Source organism: Podarcis gaigeae (genome assembly GCF_964106915.1).
Source record: "Podarcis gaigeae genome assembly, chromosome: 5".
Lineage (NCBI taxonomy): Eukaryota > Metazoa > Chordata > Lepidosauria > Squamata > Lacertidae > Podarcis > Podarcis gaigeae.
The window spans coordinates 100,094,890-100,115,375 of record NC_139681.1 but is presented as its reverse complement, the minus strand read 5'-3'; the positions used below and the strand labels follow the sequence as shown (position 1 = coordinate 100,115,375).

The 20,486-nt window shown below is 49.1% G+C and overlaps 1 protein-coding gene across 2 annotated transcripts in view; it reads right to left on the bottom strand.

The window, feature by feature from the left end:
* Positions 1-964: 964 nt before the first annotated feature.
* CCDC50 (coiled-coil domain containing 50) overlaps positions 965-20,486 on the bottom strand; it is a 44,729-nt gene continuing 25,207 nt past the window's right edge. Inside the window, exons 6-12 of one of the 2 annotated variants that reach the window (XM_083739595.1) lie at positions 17,394-18,161; positions 13,374-13,492; positions 12,158-12,202; positions 6,475-6,582; positions 5,578-5,657; positions 2,744-2,844; positions 965-1,541 (exon numbers count right to left, since the gene is read on the bottom strand). In XM_083739595.1, the coding sequence (XP_083595721.1) occupies positions 1,522-1,541; positions 2,744-2,844; positions 5,578-5,657; positions 6,475-6,582; positions 12,158-12,202; positions 13,374-13,492; positions 17,394-18,161 (1,241 nt within the window). In that variant the 3' untranslated portion in view covers positions 965-1,521. The remainder of the gene's footprint in view (positions 1,542-2,743; positions 2,845-5,577; positions 5,658-6,474; positions 6,583-12,157; positions 12,203-13,373; positions 13,493-17,393; positions 18,162-20,486) is intronic. The other variant, XM_083739596.1, reaches the window with a different exon arrangement.

Below are 20,486 nucleotides of genomic sequence, written 5' to 3'. Positions count from 1 at the left end.
CAATTCCCAGCCAATGGTACCGTATTTTTCGCTCCATAAGGCGCAACGGACCATAAGGCGCACCTAGTTTTGGGAGGAGGAAAACAAGATAAAATTATTCTGGATCCCAGAAGCCAGAACAGCAAGAGGGATCTGGCTTCTGGGATAACCGTGCCAAGCCTCTTCAGGGCAGCGGGATGAAGGCTCCCCCTGCCCAAAGAGGCTGCGCATGGCTAAGGCAGAAGCCAGAACAGGCGCATCGCTGAAGGACTGCGCAGTTCTCCCTCTGTGCGCAGCGCCTCTCCTGCGAAGCTGCAGAAGAAACAGAAGGGGGAGGCCCTTCTGTTCCTCCTCCTGCTTCGCTGAACGTGCGTTGCGCAGCTCTCCCTCTCTGCGCAGTGCCATTCGCTACATAAGACACACATTTCCCCTTACCTTTTAGGAGGAAAAAAATGTGTCTTATGGAGCAAAAAATACGGTACTCAGAGCATCTCCTGCGTCATGTTGACCCCTCTTTGAAAGCCATCAAAGTTCATGGCCACTGCTAGATACTGGGAGAGCCGAAGCTCTGTTTTAAATACGTGCTGCATGAATACAGTGCTACCTTGGTTCCCAAACGGCTTAGCTGACGGACAAATCGGCTCCCGAACCCCGCAAACCCAGAAGTAAGTGTTCCAGTTAGCGAACATTTTTTTTGGAAGCCGAATGTCTGTTTCGGCTGTCAGCATTGTTTCCAGAGCCAATCAGAAGACATGCCTTGGTTTTGGAAGCTGAATGGACTTCCGGAACAGATGGAGTTCAAGAACCAAGGTACCACTGTAACCGCTTCCTCTTTGTCTCCCCTGAAATCTCCCAAATTTCAGTCAGAGGCGTTTGGGTTCTAGAATTACGAGAGGAGGGGGAAACCTCTTTGTCCCCACGGTCTCCGCAAAGGAGGGGAAATCTCCATCACACTTTCCCCCCATTAAAAGAGTCCCAAACACCATCGCTTTTCCTTGCTGGGGAGTCTCCCCTGTTCCGTTTATCATGAAGGCCGTGGGCTTTCCTTCACGGGAGGTTTCTAAGCAGAGGTTGGACGGCCCTCTGTCAGGGATTTTTTAAAGCTGTGGTTCCTGCATTGCAGCGGGTTGGGCTGGATGACCTTTGGGGATCCCTCTCAACCCTACGACCCTGGGCTTGTTTCGGCTGCCCTCTTCCCAGCCCCACGAGATCCTCGCTGGGCAGTGGCGGCCGGAAGATGGCGCTACGTGATCCCAAAACCAAAATGCGCGACGGGAGAGGTGGGCTGTGAAAAAGCTGCCCCACGAAAGCCAGATTTAACTGCCCTGCCCAGGAGACCGGAGGGAGATCGCCAAGGGAGAAACTCAGCGGACTGAAGAAGAGGCACTGTTTGTGGACGTCACGATGCTCAGGAAGGAGGCCGTTCCCCCGGGAGATCCTTGGAGGCTGGAAGGAACCCAGGAGATCTCCAGGAAGGATTCCAGCAAAGTTTGCTACAGAAGAGAGTCAGTATCAGCAAAAAAAAAAAATGCTTCGTTCGTCCTACTGCTTATAGTGGTAACCTGCAAATGAAAGAAAGAGAAATATTAACTTGCTTTCAGTCCCCTCGCTGTCTTGAGAAGAGCAACAAACCTTTCAGCTCTTGTGGAAAACAAAGATGGTATTATTTTAGTGCCGTATATCAACATGTTTTTAAAAAGAACGCAGGAATATACAACGGGAAAGACAGGAAGTCTAGTGTGTTGGTATGTATATGATTTGGGGGGGGGGTTATTTGTTTTTGTTTTTTCTCTTTGTTCTTTCTTTTTTTGTTTCATTTTCTTTCTAAGTATAAAAAAAATGTATATAATGGTATATAATTATATATAATTGTACATACTACTAGTCAGGATAGTCGGGATTTATTATTATTATTATTATTATTATTATTATTATTATTATTAAACCGCCCTACACCTGGTGGTCTCAGGGCAGCTCACAGAACCATGTGGAATGATGGAAGGTATGGTTTGTGATTATGCTGTAGCAGCAATATAGTTGGCAGATTCCCAGACTGGATCAAAAGCCCAAGAATACTTATGAACCTTGAAGGTCCAGAATATGGGAAGTCCATTTGAAATTTAATAATTAATAATTTGGATTGTAATTTGGTTTTTTTTCTTCTTGATTTGGATTATGATTGGATTTGATATTAATTCGATGTTTTTAATGGAAAACTAATAAATATAATAAATATATATTTTTTAAAAAAGCCTAAGAATGTTCTGTATTCTGCAAATTTTAAAAGTACGTTTGCAATATCAAGTATAAAGCAAGGAATTCAACATCACAGTATTATAGTCAGAGGCCAGCAATACATCTGGATTCCAGTTGTTGGAAAAAATAAAATAAAATAAAAATTCTGTCTGTCAGGAGGAGTGTGCTCCTCTGTTTCTGTTCTGCTTCCTGGTTTCCCATTCGGGCATCAGGTTTGCCACAGGATGCTGGACTATTATTTTGATTAATTAAATTTGTCTACTGCCCTTCATCCATAGATCTCAGGGCAGTTCACAGCATAAACATACAAGAAACTCGCCCCCCCCAATACATAATAAAAACAAGAAGAGAAACAAGTCAATAACCCAGAGCCTCCCCCACAACACGTCTGAAAGGGTATCAGATGTTAAATCTAGATGGGCCAACAGAACCCCAAAAATAAGCAAGTTGGAGACCGAAAAGGAGTGCCGCTATTCCCCCGAGTGGGTGGGGACGCGGCCCGCCTCACCTTTATGAGAAGGCTCTGGTCTGGGTGTTTGATGCGCCAAGTTCTGCTGGCTTGTAAGGTTACAAAGGTGGTCCAGATCCTCGGAGGGAGGAGGAGGAGGCCTGGCAAAGAGAGCAGGGAAACGGTTTGGAAAAAGGATCTGTCGGCCGGCCTGTTCCCAAAAGCTTGACGCTGCAAAGCCTTTCCCCAAAGGGTCCGCTTACAGGTGGTTCTCCCCCTCCCTACCCCTTTTTTTTAGTGTTTTAAATACCGTATTTTTCGCTCTATGGGACGCACTTTTCCCCCTCCAAAAATTAAGGGGAAATGTGTGTACGTCCTATAGAGCGAATGCAGGCTTTGCACAGCTAACCCCAAGCCAGAACAGGGAGACAGATCGCTGTGCAACATTCCGCCTCGCTGTTCTAGCTTGGGGTTAGCCGCGCAAAGCCTCCGCAGGGCAGTGGGGTGTCTTTGGAGCCTCCACAGCAGAACTTGCGCTGCGCTCCAAAAGCTAAAGGGATCTTTGAGGCTGGCGGTGGGGGAAAGCAGCGCTCCCCCCCCCCAGCCCCACAAGCTCGGGGGGCAGTGGCAAGGCTGCGCGCAGTCTTTGCGCTGTTCCCCGACCTGCTCTTTGGGGCTGGCTTCCCCCCGCCAGCCCCAAAGAGCAGGTCAAAAAGAACCTGAAGCCTCCGGAGCCCAGCGGGAACTCCCACCATGCTCCAGAGGCTTCGGGTTGCCTTCACTGAAGCCTGGAGAGCGAGTGTGGTGTGGTGGAGTCTCCTTCTTTGGAGGTCTTTAAGCAGAGGCTTGACAACCATATGTCAGGAGTGCTCTGATGGAGTTTCCTGCTTGGCAGGGGGTTGGACTCGATGGCCCTTGTAGTCTCTTCCAACTCTATGATTCTAGGATTCAGTGCACACCGACCCCTCTCGCTCTCCAGGCTTCCAAGGTAACTCCCGCTGCTCTCCGGAGGCTTGTTTTAGAGGGGGAAGAACAAGGAAAATATTTTTTTCCCCTGTTCTCCCCCTCCTATGGTCCGGTGCGTCCTATAGAGCGAAAAATACGGTACTTGTTTTTTGTGGGTCATCTTACTGATTTATTCTCTTCGTCAACTGCTTCAAGGTTCTCCGCTCCCCCGCCCTTTACAATCAAGCGGCGTGTAAATTTTATGAAGCAAACAGGACTGAGCTGCCGTCTGTTAAAAATCAATTTCAGCCTCAGTCCCTGTAAAATGGGACCAATTTCAGCCTCAGTCCCAGTAAAATGGGACCTAACCCCGCACACAGAAAGCACTCCGCACCCGCTGCGAAACATTCACACGATGCCAACGAAGCGCCAGCGGTTGCGCACGACACAATATTGTGAGCTGCTGGCAATCTGGTTGTATAGCTTGAGAGGGAAGCAGGGCAAGTTTTTGCTGAGGTGAGCTGCCCGCCATGTGACGTGCGCTGCAGGTAGAATCTCGTCTGGCTCAACCTTCCTCCCTGCACTTAGAAAGCTAGGTGCCAGGGAGAAGGTGACTCCCTTCTACCCGACATAGTTTTAAATCAGAACCAGTGAAGGCGGTGAAGGTCCTGTGTGAGTGTCTGGAGGCGGCTGGAGGATGGATGGCGGCTAACAGATTGAGGCTGAATCTTGACAAGACAGAAGTACTGTTTTTGGGGGAGAGGAGGCGGGCAGGTGTGGGGGACTCCCTGGTCCTGAATGGGGTAACTGTGCCCCTGAAGGACCAGGTGTGCAGCCTGGGAGTCATTTTGGACTCACAGCTGTCCATGGAGGCACAGGTCAATTCTGTATCCAGGGCAGCCGTTTACCAGCTCCATCTGGTACGCAGGATGAGACCCTACCTGCCCGCGGACTGTCTTGCCAGAGTGGTGCATGCTCTGGTTATCTCCCACTTGGACTACTGCAATGTGCTCTATGTGGGGCCACCTTTGATGCAATGTGCTCTATGTGGAGCAGCTAGACTGGTGACTGGGAACGGCTGCCGAGACCTTATAACATCGGTCCTGAGAGCGGTGGCTCCCAGAACGTTTCCAAGCACAATTCAAAGTGTTGGTGCTGACCTTTAAAGCCCTAAATGGCCTCGGTCCAGTATACCTGAAGAAGCATCTCCACCCCCATCGCTCTGCCCTGATGCTGAGGTCCAGCTCTGAGGGCCTTCTTGCGGTTCCCTCACTGCAAGAAGCAAAGCTACAGGGAATCAGGCAGAGGGCCTTCTCGGTGGTGGCAACCGCCCTGTGGAACGCTGTCCCATCAGATGTCAAGGAAATAAACAACTAGCTGACATTTAGAAGACATCTGAAGGCAGCCCTGTTTAGGGAAGTTTTTAATATTTAATGCTGTATTGTTTTTAACACTTGATTGGAAGCCGCCCAGAGTGGCTGGGGAAACCCAGCCAGATGGGCGGGGTATAAATAATAATAATAATAATAATAATAATAATAATAATAATAATAATAATAATAATTATTATTATTATTATTATTATTATTATTATTATTATTAGTTTTCTATGTGCAGGGAGATAGAGAATTGAATCACAAAACTGCAAAGTCCAACCTCTTAAAAGAGGCATGGCCAAACTTGGCCCTCCAGGTGTTTGGGGACTACAATTCCCATCCTCCCTGACCACTGATCCTGTTAGCTAGGGATGATGGGAGTTGTAGTCCAAACATCTGGAGGGCCGAGGCTGAGGAAGCCTGCCTTAAAGAGATGGAGATGAAGGAGACACAAACCCAAAAATGCATCCTGGCATAACAACGCCATTGTGCCCTGCTTACAACCGAGGCCATTTGACCAGATGAGGCTTCCCCCCTGCACTCCTGGATCATGGATTCTGGGACCCCTCTCACCTCGTTGGCTTGTCGCTTCTGGACCGGTGACCTTCGTGACCTTCCCTTGACCTCGGGCGCACCGATTCGTGTGACTCGTGCTGGGGAGAGGAGGGAGAGGAGGGCGGTCAGCTCAGACTGGAAGACGACAAAATAAAGTCTTCCTTCATGCGGCCCAGAGTTAACCTGTGGAACTCCCTGCCCCAGAAGCCAGCAAGGGCCATTAACTGGGAAGCCTTTAAAAGAGGATCAGACTGCAGTGGCACCTTGGTTCTCAAACACCTTGGAACTCAAACACCGCAACCCCAGAAATCAGTTTTCCAGTTTGCGAGCTTTTCTCGGAAGCTGAACGTGCTCCGTTTTCAGTGTTATGCTTCCGATTTGAGTGTTACGCTGAGGTCTGTCTGTTTTTGTCATTTATTTTGCGTTTTTGCAGCTCTTTTTGTTTTGTTTTTGCAATTGTGTGGAACCCAGTTCAGCTACTGATTGATTGATTGTGTGACTGCAGTACACTGTTTATTGCTTTCATTTTATGGCTCAGTGGTCTCGTTAGACACTAAAACTCATGTTCAATTGCTGTTTTAGGGGTTGTTTTTAAAAGTCTGGAACGGATTAATCCATTTTGCATTACTTTCTATGGGAAAGCAGCGCACCTTAGTTTTGGAACGGACTTCCGGAATGGATTAAGTTTGAGAACCAAGGGACCACTGTAATTCCTTGGCCTTCAGGTTGCTTTTAATGGATTTCTCTTTCCTCTTTGTTTTAATGTACCTGTGCAGGTTTCATGTCTATCGGTTTAGTTGTAAGTCACTTTGGGTTGCCCTGGGCAGATTAAATCAATCATCGTAGCAGAGCTCCGCCCGGGCATCTCCTCGCCCGGCAAAGAGAGACAAAGTCAACTCCAGACGCATCACCCACCTTCCAGTCTGGGTCCTGCTTCTTCTTCTTCTCCAGAGAAGACTTTCCCCGTTCCATGGCTTTCTTGTAAGCCTTCTTCTCCTCCGCCAGCAACAGGCGAGCTATTTCCTAGCAGAAACAGCAGGATAAGAACATTACAAGGATGCTTTGAAAGAGAATATGATGAAAATGATGTATAGATGGTATATTACACCAGTGAAATTAGCTAAAATGTATAAGACAAATAATAAATGTTGGAAATGTAAAGAAAAAGAAGGAACATTTTATCATATGTGGTGGGAATGTAAAAAAAGTAAAGAACTCCTGGTAAATGATATATAATGAGATTAAAAAGATGTTGAAATATTCATTTTTTTCAAATACCAGAAGCAGTTTTACTTGGTATTATAGGTCAGGACATTAATAGGCAAGATGTTAAATTGTTTTTATATGCAACAACTGCGGCAAGAGTATTGTTAGCCCGGAAATGGAAACAAGAAGAAATTCCGACAAAAGAAGAATGGCAGACGAAATTAATGGACTATGCAGAACTGGACAAAATGACAGGAAGGATTCGAAACCTGCGGGACCAGAGATTTATAGAAGATTGGAAGAAGTATATGAATTATTTGAAGAGCAACTGTAATCAACAAATTACGCTAGTAGGACTACAAGAAGTTTTGTAAGGAGAAATATACGAAGTGTTACAAAGTAGAAAAAGATGGAGATATTGGTTATGAGTATGAAACATAATAGGGGAAATAAGAAATGCATACTGAGAAATTAGATTGGAAAATTTTCAGACAGGATTGATGGAAGTCAAAAATTTGAGTAAGATGCAAAAGTATGTTTAATTACTGTTGAAAATGATATGTTAAAAAAATATATATATATATATATATATTTGCTTTCGTAGATTTTCACGGGTACAGGAATGCAGGTTTTGGTGTCCTCGGGTGTCTTCCCGTGTAAAAGTTGGGGTGTCTAGGCGACGTTTCGACGAGGTCTCACTCGTCATCTTCAGGCTGGTGCTTTCGGCTTCTTGTTACTGGAACAGAGCGGGATCTCAATGTTTGAGTTCCTATAAATACTGTAGAGGGGGTGTGGTGTCTAGCCTCCAATGTTCTGGGCAGAGAGGAAGTTCCCAGGCTAGTGTGCCTTTTCTTCTTTTGTTCCTTAATTACGTGAGAGATACCTTGAGTGATTTCTTGAGTGATATCCTGAGTACCACTTAGGTGGGTCATTAGGTGTGGATTAGTTGCTAAAGTCTTTGTGTCTTGACCTCTTGAACTTTGTGAAGAGTTTTCCTGAGAAGATGGCTGTATTGCACTTAGTTGTGCTTTGGCTTGGCTTCGTGTATAGGGGCGAGCTGTGGTTTTGTGGCTTGTGTCAGCCAGATCTGTGTAGGGATTGCAGGGGGGTGCAGCATCCGGAGGTGCCACCATGGATTGGCTACTGGATGGTGTCAGTAATTCATCTGTGGAGAGGGTCTGGGTTTGGGTCTGGTGTGGTTGATTGGTGTTGGCGTTCTGTGTGCCTCTGGATCTGGTGTCAGTTTTTGTGGGGAGGGCTAATTTCCAGATGTCTGGCAAGCGGGATGTGTCGTCACGCTTGTTCATGTTGTGAGGGTGTTTCTCTATCTCGAAGGCTTCCATGATTATTCTCTTGTGGTGATGTTCCGTGTTAAAGAGCAATTTGGAATCTGCAAAATTAATTTCGTGTCCTGTTTCTTTCATGTGTTGGAAAAGAGAGGAAGTTTTTTCTTCTTTTTTGACGGCATTCTTGTGTTCTGCGATACGTGCATTTATTCGTCTGTTTGTTTGTCCAATGTACGTGGCTGGGCAGACTTTGCAGGGTATTTCATAGATCCCTTGGTTTTCCAACTGGATTTTATCCTTGGGGTTTCTGAGGATATTGGCTATTTTTTGGTTGGTGCCAAAAAGCCAAGCCAAAGCACAACTAAGTGCAATACAGCCATCTTCTCAGGAAAACTCTTCACAAAGTTCAAGAGGTCAAGACACAAAGACTTTAGCAACTAATCCACACCTAATGACCCACCTAAGTGGTACTCAGGATATCACTCAAGAAATCACTCAAGGTATCTCTCAAGTAATTAAGGAACAAAAGAAGAAAAGGCACACTAGCCTGGGAACTTCCTCTCTGCCCAGAACATTGGAGGCTAGACACCACACCCCCTCTACAGTATTTATAGGAACTCAAACATTGAGATCCCGCTCTGTTCCAGTAACAAGAAGCCGAAAGCACCAGCCTGAAGATGACGAGTGAGACCTCGTCGAAACGTCGCCTAGACACCCCAACTTTTACACGGGAAGACACCCGAGGACACCCGAGGACACCAAAACCTGCATATATATATATATATATATATATATATATATATATATATACGAAAGCAAATATATATATATGTGTATATTGAAGATGACGAGTGAGACCTCGTCGAAACGTCGCCTAGACACCCCAACTTTTACACGGGAAGACACCCGAGGACACCAAAACCTGCATATATATATATATATATATATATATATATATATATATATATATATTTGCTCCGGATGCTGCACCCCCCTGCAATCCCTACACAGATCTGGCTGACACAAGCCACAAAACCACAGCTCGCCCCTATACACGAAGCCAAGCCAAAGCACAACTAAGTGCAATACAGCCATCTTCTCAGGAAAACTCTTCACAAAGTTCAAGAGGTCAAGACACAAAGACTTTAGCAACTAATCCACACCTAATGACCCACCTAAGTGGTACTCAGGATATCACTCAAGAAATCACTCAAGGTATCTCTCAAGTAATTAAGGAACAAAAGAAGAAAAGGCACACTAGCCTGGGAACTTCCTCTCTGCCCAGAACATTGGAGGCTAGACACCACACCCCCTCTACAGTATTTATAGGAACTCAAACATTGAGATCCCGCTCTGTTCCAGTAACTAGAAGCCGAAAGCACCAGCCTGAAGATGACGAGTGAGACCTCGTCGAAACGTCGCCTAGACACCCCAACTTTTACACGGGAAGACACCCGAGGACACCAAAACCTGCATTCCTGTACCCGTGAAAATCTACGAAAGCATATATATATATATATATATATATATATAATATGTTACAAGGAGCTCGGCAGCTGGATTAGGCCCACGAGGGACCCACCTAGACCAGGATCCTTCACAGGGGCCGAAACCCTCCAGCAGGATGCGAGTGGAAGAGTTCTCTACCGTGATTAAGGTAGGCTGGCTTTGCTCATGGAGGCTCCATTTAGGAATCCCAAGGAGCTAAGAAGAGGCCAGGCAGCTGGGCTGCTCCTCACAGTGGCCGGCCAGACTCCCACAAGGAAATCCCACAAGCCGGGACCTGAGCCCCACTGCGCTCTCCCTTCCTGCAGAAAAGCCTTCGTCAAAGATGCTTCAATTTAGAATCCTGCATTGCAGGGGGTTGGGCTAGATGACCCTCGGAGTCCCTTCGAACCATATGATTCGACCGTTTGAAGCAACTGGCATTCAGAAGCATCGCTGCCTCTGGTCCTGGGGGCAGAACAAGTTGACCGCTTTAAAGGTAAAGGTAAAGGTACCCCTGCCCGTACGGGCCAGTCTTGACAGACTCTGGGGTTGTGCGCCCATCTCACTCAAGAGGCCAGGGGCCAGCGCTGTCCGGAGACACTTCCGGGTCACGTGGCCAGCGTGACATCGCTGCTCTGGCGAGCCAGAGCCGCACACGGAAACGCCGTTTACCTTCCCGCTGGTAAGCGGTCCCTATTTATCTACTTGCACCCGGAGGTGCTTTCGAACTGCTAGGTTGGCAGGCGCTGGGACCGAGCAGTGGGAGCGCACCCCGCCGCAGGGATTCGAACCACCGACCTTTCGATCGGCAAGTCCTAGGCGCTGAGGCTTTAACCCACAGCGCCACCTGCGTCCCATTGACCGCTTTACCTGCCGTGAATTTGTCTTTCAAAGACATCTGAGGGGCCGTCGCCGCCTCCTGCGGCAGTGAGTTCCACAGTTTAACTACGTGTGGCTATAGGGCACGATCCAACTGGGCAACTGCTGCAGCCTCTGAGCTAAACAGAGGCAAGTCCTTCGGCCACAGCCATGGCCTCCCACACTGGGGGACAAGTTGCAGCGTTGGCCTCGGGGTTTGAGGGTGATGCGAGAGCGGGACTCCAACCAGGTCCATAGGTCCCCTGACTGGCTAGCTGAAAGCAACACATTTGGGCCCAAAGGGGTCTAGGATCTGAACTGCTTGGGGGAGCAGGACGGGGACCCCTGTTTACATGCAAGAAAACGGGTCCCAAAGGAGAACAAAAGGGGTAAGCTGGGATTCACCACCCTGGCAATTGGAGCGCAGAAAAGACCCACATTAATCCGATGTGTTGATTGCAGCCAGGTACGTTGTTGGGGCTGTGCTCCCCTTCCTGGCCCTAGACTTGCATTCGCCCCACCGCTCTCATAGAATCCTAGAGTTGGAAGAGACCACAAGGGCCATCAAGTCCAAGCCCCTGCCAAGCAGGAAACACCATCAGAGCACTCCTGACATATGGTTGTCAAGCCTCTGCTTAAAGACCTCCAAAGAAGGAGACTCCACCACACTCCTGGGCAGCAAATTCCACTGTCAAACAGCTCTTACTGTCAGGAAGTTCTTCCTAATGTTTAGGTGGAATCTTCTTTCTTGTAGTTTGGATCCGTTGCTCCGTGTCCGCTTCTCTGGAGCAGCAGAAAACAACCTTTCTCCCTCCTCTATGTGACATCCTTTTATATATTTGAACATGGCTATCATATCACCCCTTAACCTCCTCTTCTCCAGGCTAAACATGCCCAGCTCCCTTAGCCGTTCCTCATAAGGCATCATTTCCAGGCCTTTGACCATTTTGGTTGCCCTCCTCTGGACACGTTCCAGTTTGTCAGTGTCTTTCTTGAACTCTCCCCTCCACGCACTTTCCCCTGGCCAGAAAACTCTCCTGGGTGCCTCTCCAGCATGCAGGAAAATGGTCTGTCTTCCCTGCGCCACCAAAAGTTTCTTGGGTAGCGGCGAAGCCACATGGAAGGCTGCAGGCTCCCCATCGAAGGCTGCCAACTTTTCTACCTGCCTTGCTCCTCTCCCCCCCCCCCCCGCCAGAGACCCTCGTAAGGCAAAGACTCTCATCTTCACATTTTTGCGGGGAATGTTCTTCGCCTTTTGGGCAGCAGCATGGACGCATTTGGGTTTTGTTTTTTTATACCCTTGAAATGCTTTCATCTCTTCCACTGCTCGCTTTCACATCCCTGTTCAATTCTGATAATTCGCATCGTTTTGTATCTGCATGCATATTTACTCCAGAGAGCCTTTTTGGCTGAAAGACCAACAAACAGTATCCTAGCACCATGACAACACAGGGGGTCTGCCAGGATCCCTTCCCTGCATGAGGCAAGGAGGGTTTGGGTCTGGCTCTGAGCGAGGGGGGGGTGTGATGCAGAGAGGCAGCCAATGGCAGGATGCAAAGGCGAGAGCTGTTGGCAGGCTCCCTGCGCAGAGATATTTGCAAGCCTGAGCTTGAACACAAAGGGGGGAAATGAGGGGGATCAGTGGAAAGAGTCTGGAGTTGGAGCTCCACTAAGAAGCAAAGATCTCAGAAAGCCAGTTGCCTCCTCAGCTCCAAAGGCAGACACACCCCCTTCCCTTATTTGTATATGCAAATGCCTACCTCGTCCTGGGCGACCTGCGCTGCTCTCTTGTCCACGTGGCTGGCCTGAAGAGGAGACAAGAGGAAAAACAAGAGCTTTCGTGAAACAAGCAACACAGGCATGGTTGGTCAGACGCGATTCTTTCCAGCTGAACCCTTTTAGGACTTATTGGAGGTTTCTAAACAGAAGTTGGCCAGTCAGGGATGGTTTAGCTGTGAGTCCAGCATTGCAGGGGTTAGACTAGGTGACCCACACTCTGGCTACCCTATGGCAGAAAACAAGCTTGCTCCGCCTTCCATGGGACAGCTGTTTGGATATTTGAAGGAGGTTATGATGCAGGAGGAGGCAGTGGAAGACAGAAGTGCCTGGTGTGCTCTGGTCCAGGGGGTCATGAAGAGTCAGATACGACTAAACGACTAAACAACAACATGGTTCTGGAGGAGACTCTTGAGAGCCCCATGAACTGCAAGAAGATCCAACCTCTCCATTCTGAAGGAAATCAGCCCTGAGTGCTCACTGGAAGGACAGATCCTGAAGCTGAGGCTCCAAGACTTTGGCCACCTCATGAGAAGAGAAAAAGATCCTGGATCTGGAAAAGACCCTGATGTTGGTAAAGATGGAGGGCACAAGGAGAAGGGGACGACAGAGGACGAGATGGTGGGACAGTGTTCTCAAAGCTACCAGCATGAGTTTGACCAAACTGCAGGAGGCAGTGGAAGACAGGAGTGCCTGGCGTGCTCTGGTCCAGGGCGTCACGAAGAGTCGGGCACGACTAAACGACTAAACAACAACAATCATATCATTTCTGGAGCCTTCTCCTTTCCAGGCTAAACACCCCCAGCTCCTTCAACCAATCCTCATCAGGCTTGGTTTCATGACCCTTGATCATCTTGGTCACCCTCCTCTGCCCACCTTCCTGCTTGTTAACATCCTTCTTAAATTGTGGCCTCCAGAACTGGGCCCAGTATTCCAGGTGTGGTCTGACCAGGGCATAACAGAGTGGGACTATGACTCCCCTTGATCTGGACACTTGATTTCTGTTGATGCAGCCTAGAATCGCATGAGCTTTTTTTGCTGCTACATCACAGTGAAACATGTGCTGCTGAAACACTTAGTGGTACCCAGCGCTGCTTGTTGCTACTGAATGCTGCTCAGTGCTCCAAACTCAGAGTCACGTCCACCCCCAAAACACTCTCTCTGTGTCTCTGGGATGAAGCCCAAATCCGTCCCACTCACCAACAGCTCCTCCTCCTGCAGCTTCCGGGCGATCTCTGCATCGTAGAGCTCCTGGTCCTGGGGGGCTGCCAGGCGGCCTTTGTGGTAATTGGCATCCTTCGCCCCCCGTGTTTTCGTTCCTTAAGAGACGAGAAGCCACATTCCTCAGTCACAGAAGGGGAAATAATTAATGTGCCGGCTAAATTCAGAGCTACCCACACAGATAAAAAAAATAGTTCTGCACCAAGGTAACGCAAATTACAAAGACTGCGTGGATCTGCTTATGTTCTGTGTGTCTTCCTAGAAGACAGACACCTTGACTGCTTGATGTTGGTCCATCTATTCCAATTCAGAGCATCCCACCAGGGATGCAGGCAGAGGTTTTGACCACCTGCAACTTTCTCCATGGAACACACCTCCTCCTTAACTGACCTACGCCATCCCACCTCGATCCAGAAGTCAGGGAAGGGCCGTAATCTCAGCGGCAGAACCCCTGCCTTGCATGTAGAAGGCTGAATCTCCAATAGCACCTCCAGGCAAGGCTGGAAACGCCTCTGGCCTAAAACCGGCCTCAAAGGCCCAGTAGACCTGAAGGAGCGTCTCCACCCACATCGCTCTGCCCGGACACTGAGGTCCAGCTCCGAGGGCCTTCTGGCGGTTCCCTCACTGCGAGAAGCGAGGTTACAGGGAACCAGGCAGAGGGCCTTCTCGGTGGTGGCACCCACCCTGTGGAACATCCTCCCATCAGATGTCAAGGAAAGAAGCAGCTATCCTATCTTTAAAAGACATCTGAAGGCAGCCCTGTTTAGGGACGTTTTTAATGTCTGACATTTTAATGTATTTTTAATCTTTCATTGGGAGCCGCCCAGAGTGGCTGGGGAAACCCAGCCAGATAGGCAGGGTATAAAAAATAAAATAATAATAATAATAATAATAATAATAATAATAATTATTATTATTATTAATTATATAACCCAGGAGAGACACGGCTGCCTGCCTGTGTTAACAATACTGAACTGCATTGGCCAGCCTGACTCAGGAGGAGGCAACTACCCGGGTGACTTTCTGCCCAGTTGAGAGGCTTCCAGATAGCTCAGTTGGTGGAACACAAGACTCCTGACACAAGACACAAAGAGTCCTGCATTGCTGGGGTCAGACTAGATGGCCCTGGTGGTCCCAATTCTAGGATTGCATGCACACAATTGCAAGTCACCCATCACAAAGAATTATAGTACTCGAAACATGTGGGGCAGCCAGGGGCCTTCTGTGCACTCTGGGGTCTCTCCCCACACCTTTGGACAAATTCATGGAAGAGGGCTATGAACAGCTCCCAGCTACGATGGCTCAGCCCTGCTCTGCTTCCACAATCGGAGGCAGCTGTGCTCCTGAATCTCAGCTGCCGGAAAAGGCAGGAAGGGAGAGAGAGGCCTCTTGCGCTCGGATCCTGTTTTGGGGTTTCCCTTTGGGGCATCTGGTCAGCTACTGTGAAAACAGGATGCTGGCCCAGGTGGGCCACAGGTGCTCTTATGCTCTCAGGCTGCAGATGTCTAGGGTGGAAGATAATTTTAAAACTGGTCCAGGCAGGCTGGAGGGGTTCGCTCCAACCTGCAGGAGCACCCGGGGTGCAGAAGGACCACACAGACTTAAATAAGTCCCGCCGGAAAGTACCGTATTTTTTGCTCCATAAGATGCACTTTCCCCCTCCTAAAAAGTAAGGGGAAGTGTGTGTGCGTCTTATGGAGCGAATGCAGGCGGGAGACTCTGCTCAGCGCTCCCTTTAAAGAGCCGCGTGGAGCGTGTGTGCGGCTCTTGGGGGCTTTTCCCTGAGGAGGGACTGCCAGGCTGCCCTCTGTCTCTTCCCACAGCTCCCGGAAAAGCCAGCAAGAGCCGCTGCCAGGCTCTGCTCAGCGCTCCCTTTTAAGAGCTCCCTTTTGTCCCTCGTCCCTCTTTGCTGGGATGCCAGAAGAAGAAGCGCTGCGCAGCTATCGCTCTTGCTCTGCTGGCTTCTCAGCGAAGCGGGAGGAGGGACGGAAACATTTGAAGCAAGAAAAGGGAGAGCCGCTTACAGGCTCTGCACAGAATATTTTTTTCCTTGCTTTCCCCCTCTAAAAGCTAGGTGCGCCTTATGGTCAGGTGCGTCTTATGGAGCGGAAAATACGGTAGCTCCGTAAGTGTGCAAAGAGGCCGATGAAGGGGGCTTCGGCGCTCCTCCCGCACAGCCATGGCGAAGGCTCGGGTTGCAACAGGGAGCCAGCTATGATTAGCAGCAGCAGGAAGAGAATGCAAGCATCTGCTCACAGATAGACGGGAGCTATTTTCAGCCACGGCAAACATCGCAAAAACTGAAAGGGGAAGTATTACCGAAAACAGCGTGTGTGTTGTTTGTGTGGAAAATTGCAAAGATCAGTCCATCCGCTATGCACCTGCAACATGGGGGCGAGAAGAGTACCCACCCTGTGGAGTGACTGCCTGCCCTGTGGAACTCCCTCCCGTCAGATGTCAAGGAAATAAGCAACTGTTTGACATTTAGAAGACATCTGAAGGCAGCCCTGCATAGGAAGTGTTAAATGTCTGATGTTTCGTTGTGCTTTCGAGATTTTGTTGGGACTCGCCCAGAGTTGTTCTTTTGACCAACCTACCTTGCAAGGTCGTTGTTCCAGCAAATACAGAGAGAAGCACTTGCTGGGCACTCAGGAAAACCCTGCCTCCCCCAACCTGGTGCCCTCCAGATGTTCAGACTACAACTCCCATCAGATCCTTTCAACACAGCTGGAAGGCCAGAGAAGGAGGCTAAGCACTCTCACTAAGCCTATTATGAGGATTTTAAAAATATTTTTAATGGCCAACTTGCACAGCCATGGCAAGGAGAAAGAAGAACCTTTCTCCACCCAGATTCTCCATGCAATGAATCCTTTTACAAACTTCTACCTTACTGGCTCTGGGATCCCTCTCAATGCTGAACAGGATCCCAGCACAAAAGCCACCAAGAGGACAATAATCTTTCCATGCCCGCTCCGAAGTATTACTTGGAAAACCGGCTTTATTTTGCTGCGGGGTGCAGCTTTGGAGTCTTCGAATCGGTGCCGTTTCCCGACCGCCAGCTGCTCTGGGCGAGGGCCTGTGTGTTTTTATCATCTGGGAAGCAGCTGCCTGAGTTTCAGCACAATACAAATGATGGAGGAGCGACAGAGGAGGGCATTAAGAAGCAGAAAACTCCCCGGTGCTAATGTTGCAAAACCGTCCAAAGAAGAACCGTTTTCAAGATATAGTGGCTGATTAAAATGTCACTGCGCAACCAGGAAAAGCATCGCGGCAGGAGTACGATTTTCCTAAGTAGACCGTTCTAAGTTGGTTTGCAATCTGTTAGCGCTTGGCCTGCAGCAAATCTGGCGTCGGCATGGGAGCCAAGAATGCCCAATTTTTTCATCCTGTTTGGAAAAATAAGGCCTGTTGCATCTTCCGCCCCAGTCTGACAGAACGGCCTTTGTTTTCAGGCTCAAGACTGTCCTCCGTCTCAGCTTGGAGGGAAAATGAACCAGGACTTCAGCTGGAATCTGACAACTCTCCAGCACATATGAAATATGCAGAACATTACTAACAGGGCCAGAATTAGACTCTGATGGTTTGCTTTTTAGAAAAACAACCCGCAGAAACGAAAGCCACACAAATTTGCACTTAACGTGTTCCTACCTGAAGCCACGCAAATGAAGTTGGGATTTTCTACCCGGTGTGTGTTTAGCAGATTGCCTATGCAGGAACCGTTTTATTTGTTTTGTAAAATGTACACACTGCTCGATTGTCAAAAAAACAAGCAAACACCATCTCAGAGAAGTTTACAGGGAAAAAAAAAGATAAAAGCCATAACATCACCGCCGAGAAAAGCCAACAACAATAAACTTCGGAAAAGTTAAAACAGCAACAGACTAAAATTAGAACCAAGCTTGCGTAAATTAAATTGAATTAAATTCTGACAGAACCAGAGGAGGATTTTGCAGGGATGCCTTCACCAGAAATCAGCGCCCATCACAGACGCCTTGTTACCTGGATCCTTAGGGCGTTGGGCATCGGCTCCCAGGTCTTCCCCGCAGTGCGAGGAGGGCGAGGCGCTTGCCCCGTTGCGACGCTCCCTTTCTCCGTCCCTCCTGCCACATCGCCAGGGTGCTTCCAGGTCCTGCAGCCTGGGGTCGCGGGAGGGGGGCCTGGGCGACTCCCGGTCCTGGCGGGGTGGTCGCCTCTGGCGATCCAGGTCTGGGGAACAGCTGCGGCCCAGCCGGGGCCTTTCCTCCCAGTCGGTGCTCAGGTGTGTCGGCCGCAGGGACCTCTCTGAGATAGGGGACTGCCTCTCCCGAGGCTTACAGGGCCGGCCACCGCTCTCTAGACGCACCCTCTCGTCTTCCCAGTCCAGCGGAAAAGGGGGCGTCCTGCGGCGACCCTCTCGGCTCCCTGGCCGCCTTTCTCTCCGCCCCATGCTGCTACCCGCGTGGGGCTCGACCTCCCCGTCCAGCGCGAGCGAAGAGGGCCGCCAATGTCCTTCCTGGCTGGACGGCTTCCTATCCCGGCGGCTTTCCTCCTCCGTGTCCGAAGGAGGCCTCCGAGGCCTCTCCCGGCCGCCCCGGTTCCTGTCCTGCCTCTCCCTCCAGCCGCCTCCAGCCTGCCTCGCTTCCGAGGAGCTCCCCAAAACTTCCAGGTCCAGCCCCTCGGACAATAGAGGGGGTCCCCGTCGGGGTTCCCTTGGCCTCTGGGGCTCCCTCTCGCCGCTCTGGGCTCGGCGAGGTCTAGCCTGCTCCCGGGGGCTCCCGCACAAGCGGTCTGTGCAAGGGGTGGGGGGCGAGACAAACAAGCAAGATGGGTTAGTGACACACAGGTTAACGGCCCACGTAATGGCATGCAAACGGGGAGGGGGGTGGCAGAAGGAGCAGCAGCAGCAGCAGAGGAAAGGCCGGGAGGCTCAGAGGCAGATGAGGAAAAGCATGCAAAAGATGCAAAGCTAATGCTGCAGATTGGAAGCTGCTTTAATTAGAGTCCGATCGTTAGGAATGGCAGATGAAGGTGATGGACTTTTCGGAGCTAGCTGACCTGACTGGAAGAGTCCGTGACCAGAAGGAGGAGTACCAGGAGGAATGGATGAAATTCAAAGACTATTTAGTTAAATATGTTAAGAAAAACTTGCAAATAATAGATAGTCTTAGGATTTAAATATATGATGTTGGAGAACAATATGTTTAAAGTCAAAATGAAAACAAAGTAAGATGTTAAGTGATTAAGTTAATTATATGAGAAAATTGGTTTTGGAAAACTGTTACAATGATATACACTGAAATTCAGCCAGGGGAATTTGAGGACGTCATTTAACAATGTTACTACGATTGGATTAAGTATAGTTGAGATCTATGTTAGTTTGTTTGCTCAAAATTTTGGAAAATTAATTAAAAAAAAATGGGGGGGGGGAATACACAGAGTCCGATCCTTGGTCCACTAAGCCCCACATTGTTTACTCTGACTGGCAAGGTCTCAAGCAGAGAGGGGGGTCTTCCATGTCACCCACTGCCTCTTGCTTTGCGGGGGGCAAGTTGGGCTAGATGATCTTTGGGGAGTATTTGCTTTCAGGTGGAGACACAGGTGCTCTAACCCTGAGCTGCGGTCTCTCCCCGTGAGTTGGGGCTCTGGATTTCAGTTTACCTGAAGGAGCGTCTCCACCTCCATCGTTCTGCCCGGACACTGAGGTCCAGCTCCGAGGGCCTTCTTGCTGTTCTCTCCCTGCAAGAAGTGAGGTTACAGGGAACCAGGCAGAGGGCCTTCTTGGTGGTGGCACCCGCCCTGTGGAACGCCCTCCCACCAGATGTCAAAGAGAACAACAACTACCAGACTTTTAGAAGACATCTGAAGGCAGCCCTGTTTAGGGAAGCTTTTAATGTTTAATAGGTTATTGTATTTTAGTGTTCTGTTGGAAGCCGCCCAGAGTGGCTGGGGAAACCCAGCCAGATGGGTGGGGTATAAATAATAAATTATTATTATTATTATTTATTTTTATTTCTGAGAGGGGTGTCCCAGAGGGGTGGTGTTCAGGGGCTGCCCAGCGTGCTGGAAAGCAGCAGGTGAAAACCAGGTTCCCTGCTGTCCTTTCTGGCTCACAGCTGGACCTCCATGGCAGCCCAAAGGGCACCCCAGGCCCCCTTCACCGGGCAGAGGGGCCATCATTCAAGCCCTGCTCCCGGGCTCAGTCCCCAGCGACTCCTGCTAAAGGGATCTCCATCCCCGGTGGCAGGAGAGGTGGGTGATTATGGCGACGAAAGCCAAAGGCGGCTGTATTGGGTTAGCAGGCTAATGTGATATTTTGAGTCCACTCTAGTCTAAGGAAGCATTATTAGTTCGCATGCAAAAGATGCTTGCGCTGGAGGAATATTTGGCGGGTTGAGGCTGCCTTGTTAAGAAGAAGCACAGATCTAGAGGGAAATGGGGGGGTGGGGTTTGCCCTTCTTCCTCCTCTTGGGTGGGAAAACCCACCACGAACTATGGAACTCCCTGCTTTGCAAGGGGTTGGACTAGATGACCTATTGGGCTGGGCGATATATTGATATATCATCCAAAACTGGATTGAAGCCCATACAGTGGTACCTTGGTTCTCAAATGCCTTGGTACTCAAACAACTTGGAATCCAAACACTGCAAACCCGGAAGTCAGTGTTCCAGTTTGAGCGCCACACTTCCATTTTGAGTGTTACACTGAGGTCTGCCTGGTTTTGCTATTTATTTTGTTTTTGTGGCTTTTTTGTTTTGCTTTTGTGACTGTGTAGAACCCAGTTCAGCTACTGATTGATTGACTGTGTGACTGCAGTACACTGTTTATTGCTTTCAAGTGGTCTCGTTAGATAGTAAAACTCATGTTCAATTGCTGTTTTAGGGGTTGTTTTTTAAAGTCTGGAATGGATTAATCCATTTTGCATTACTTTCTATGGGAAAGAGCACCTTGGTTTTGGAACGCTTTGGTTTTGGGATGGACTTCCGGAACAGATCACGTTTGAGAACCGAGGGACCACTGTATTGTGATATCAGTTTCCTAATTTTGTGCACTGCAAAAATCACATTGTGGGGAAAACCGTGAAGCCTGCTAAGGCTTCTCTCGATTCCTGCAGCC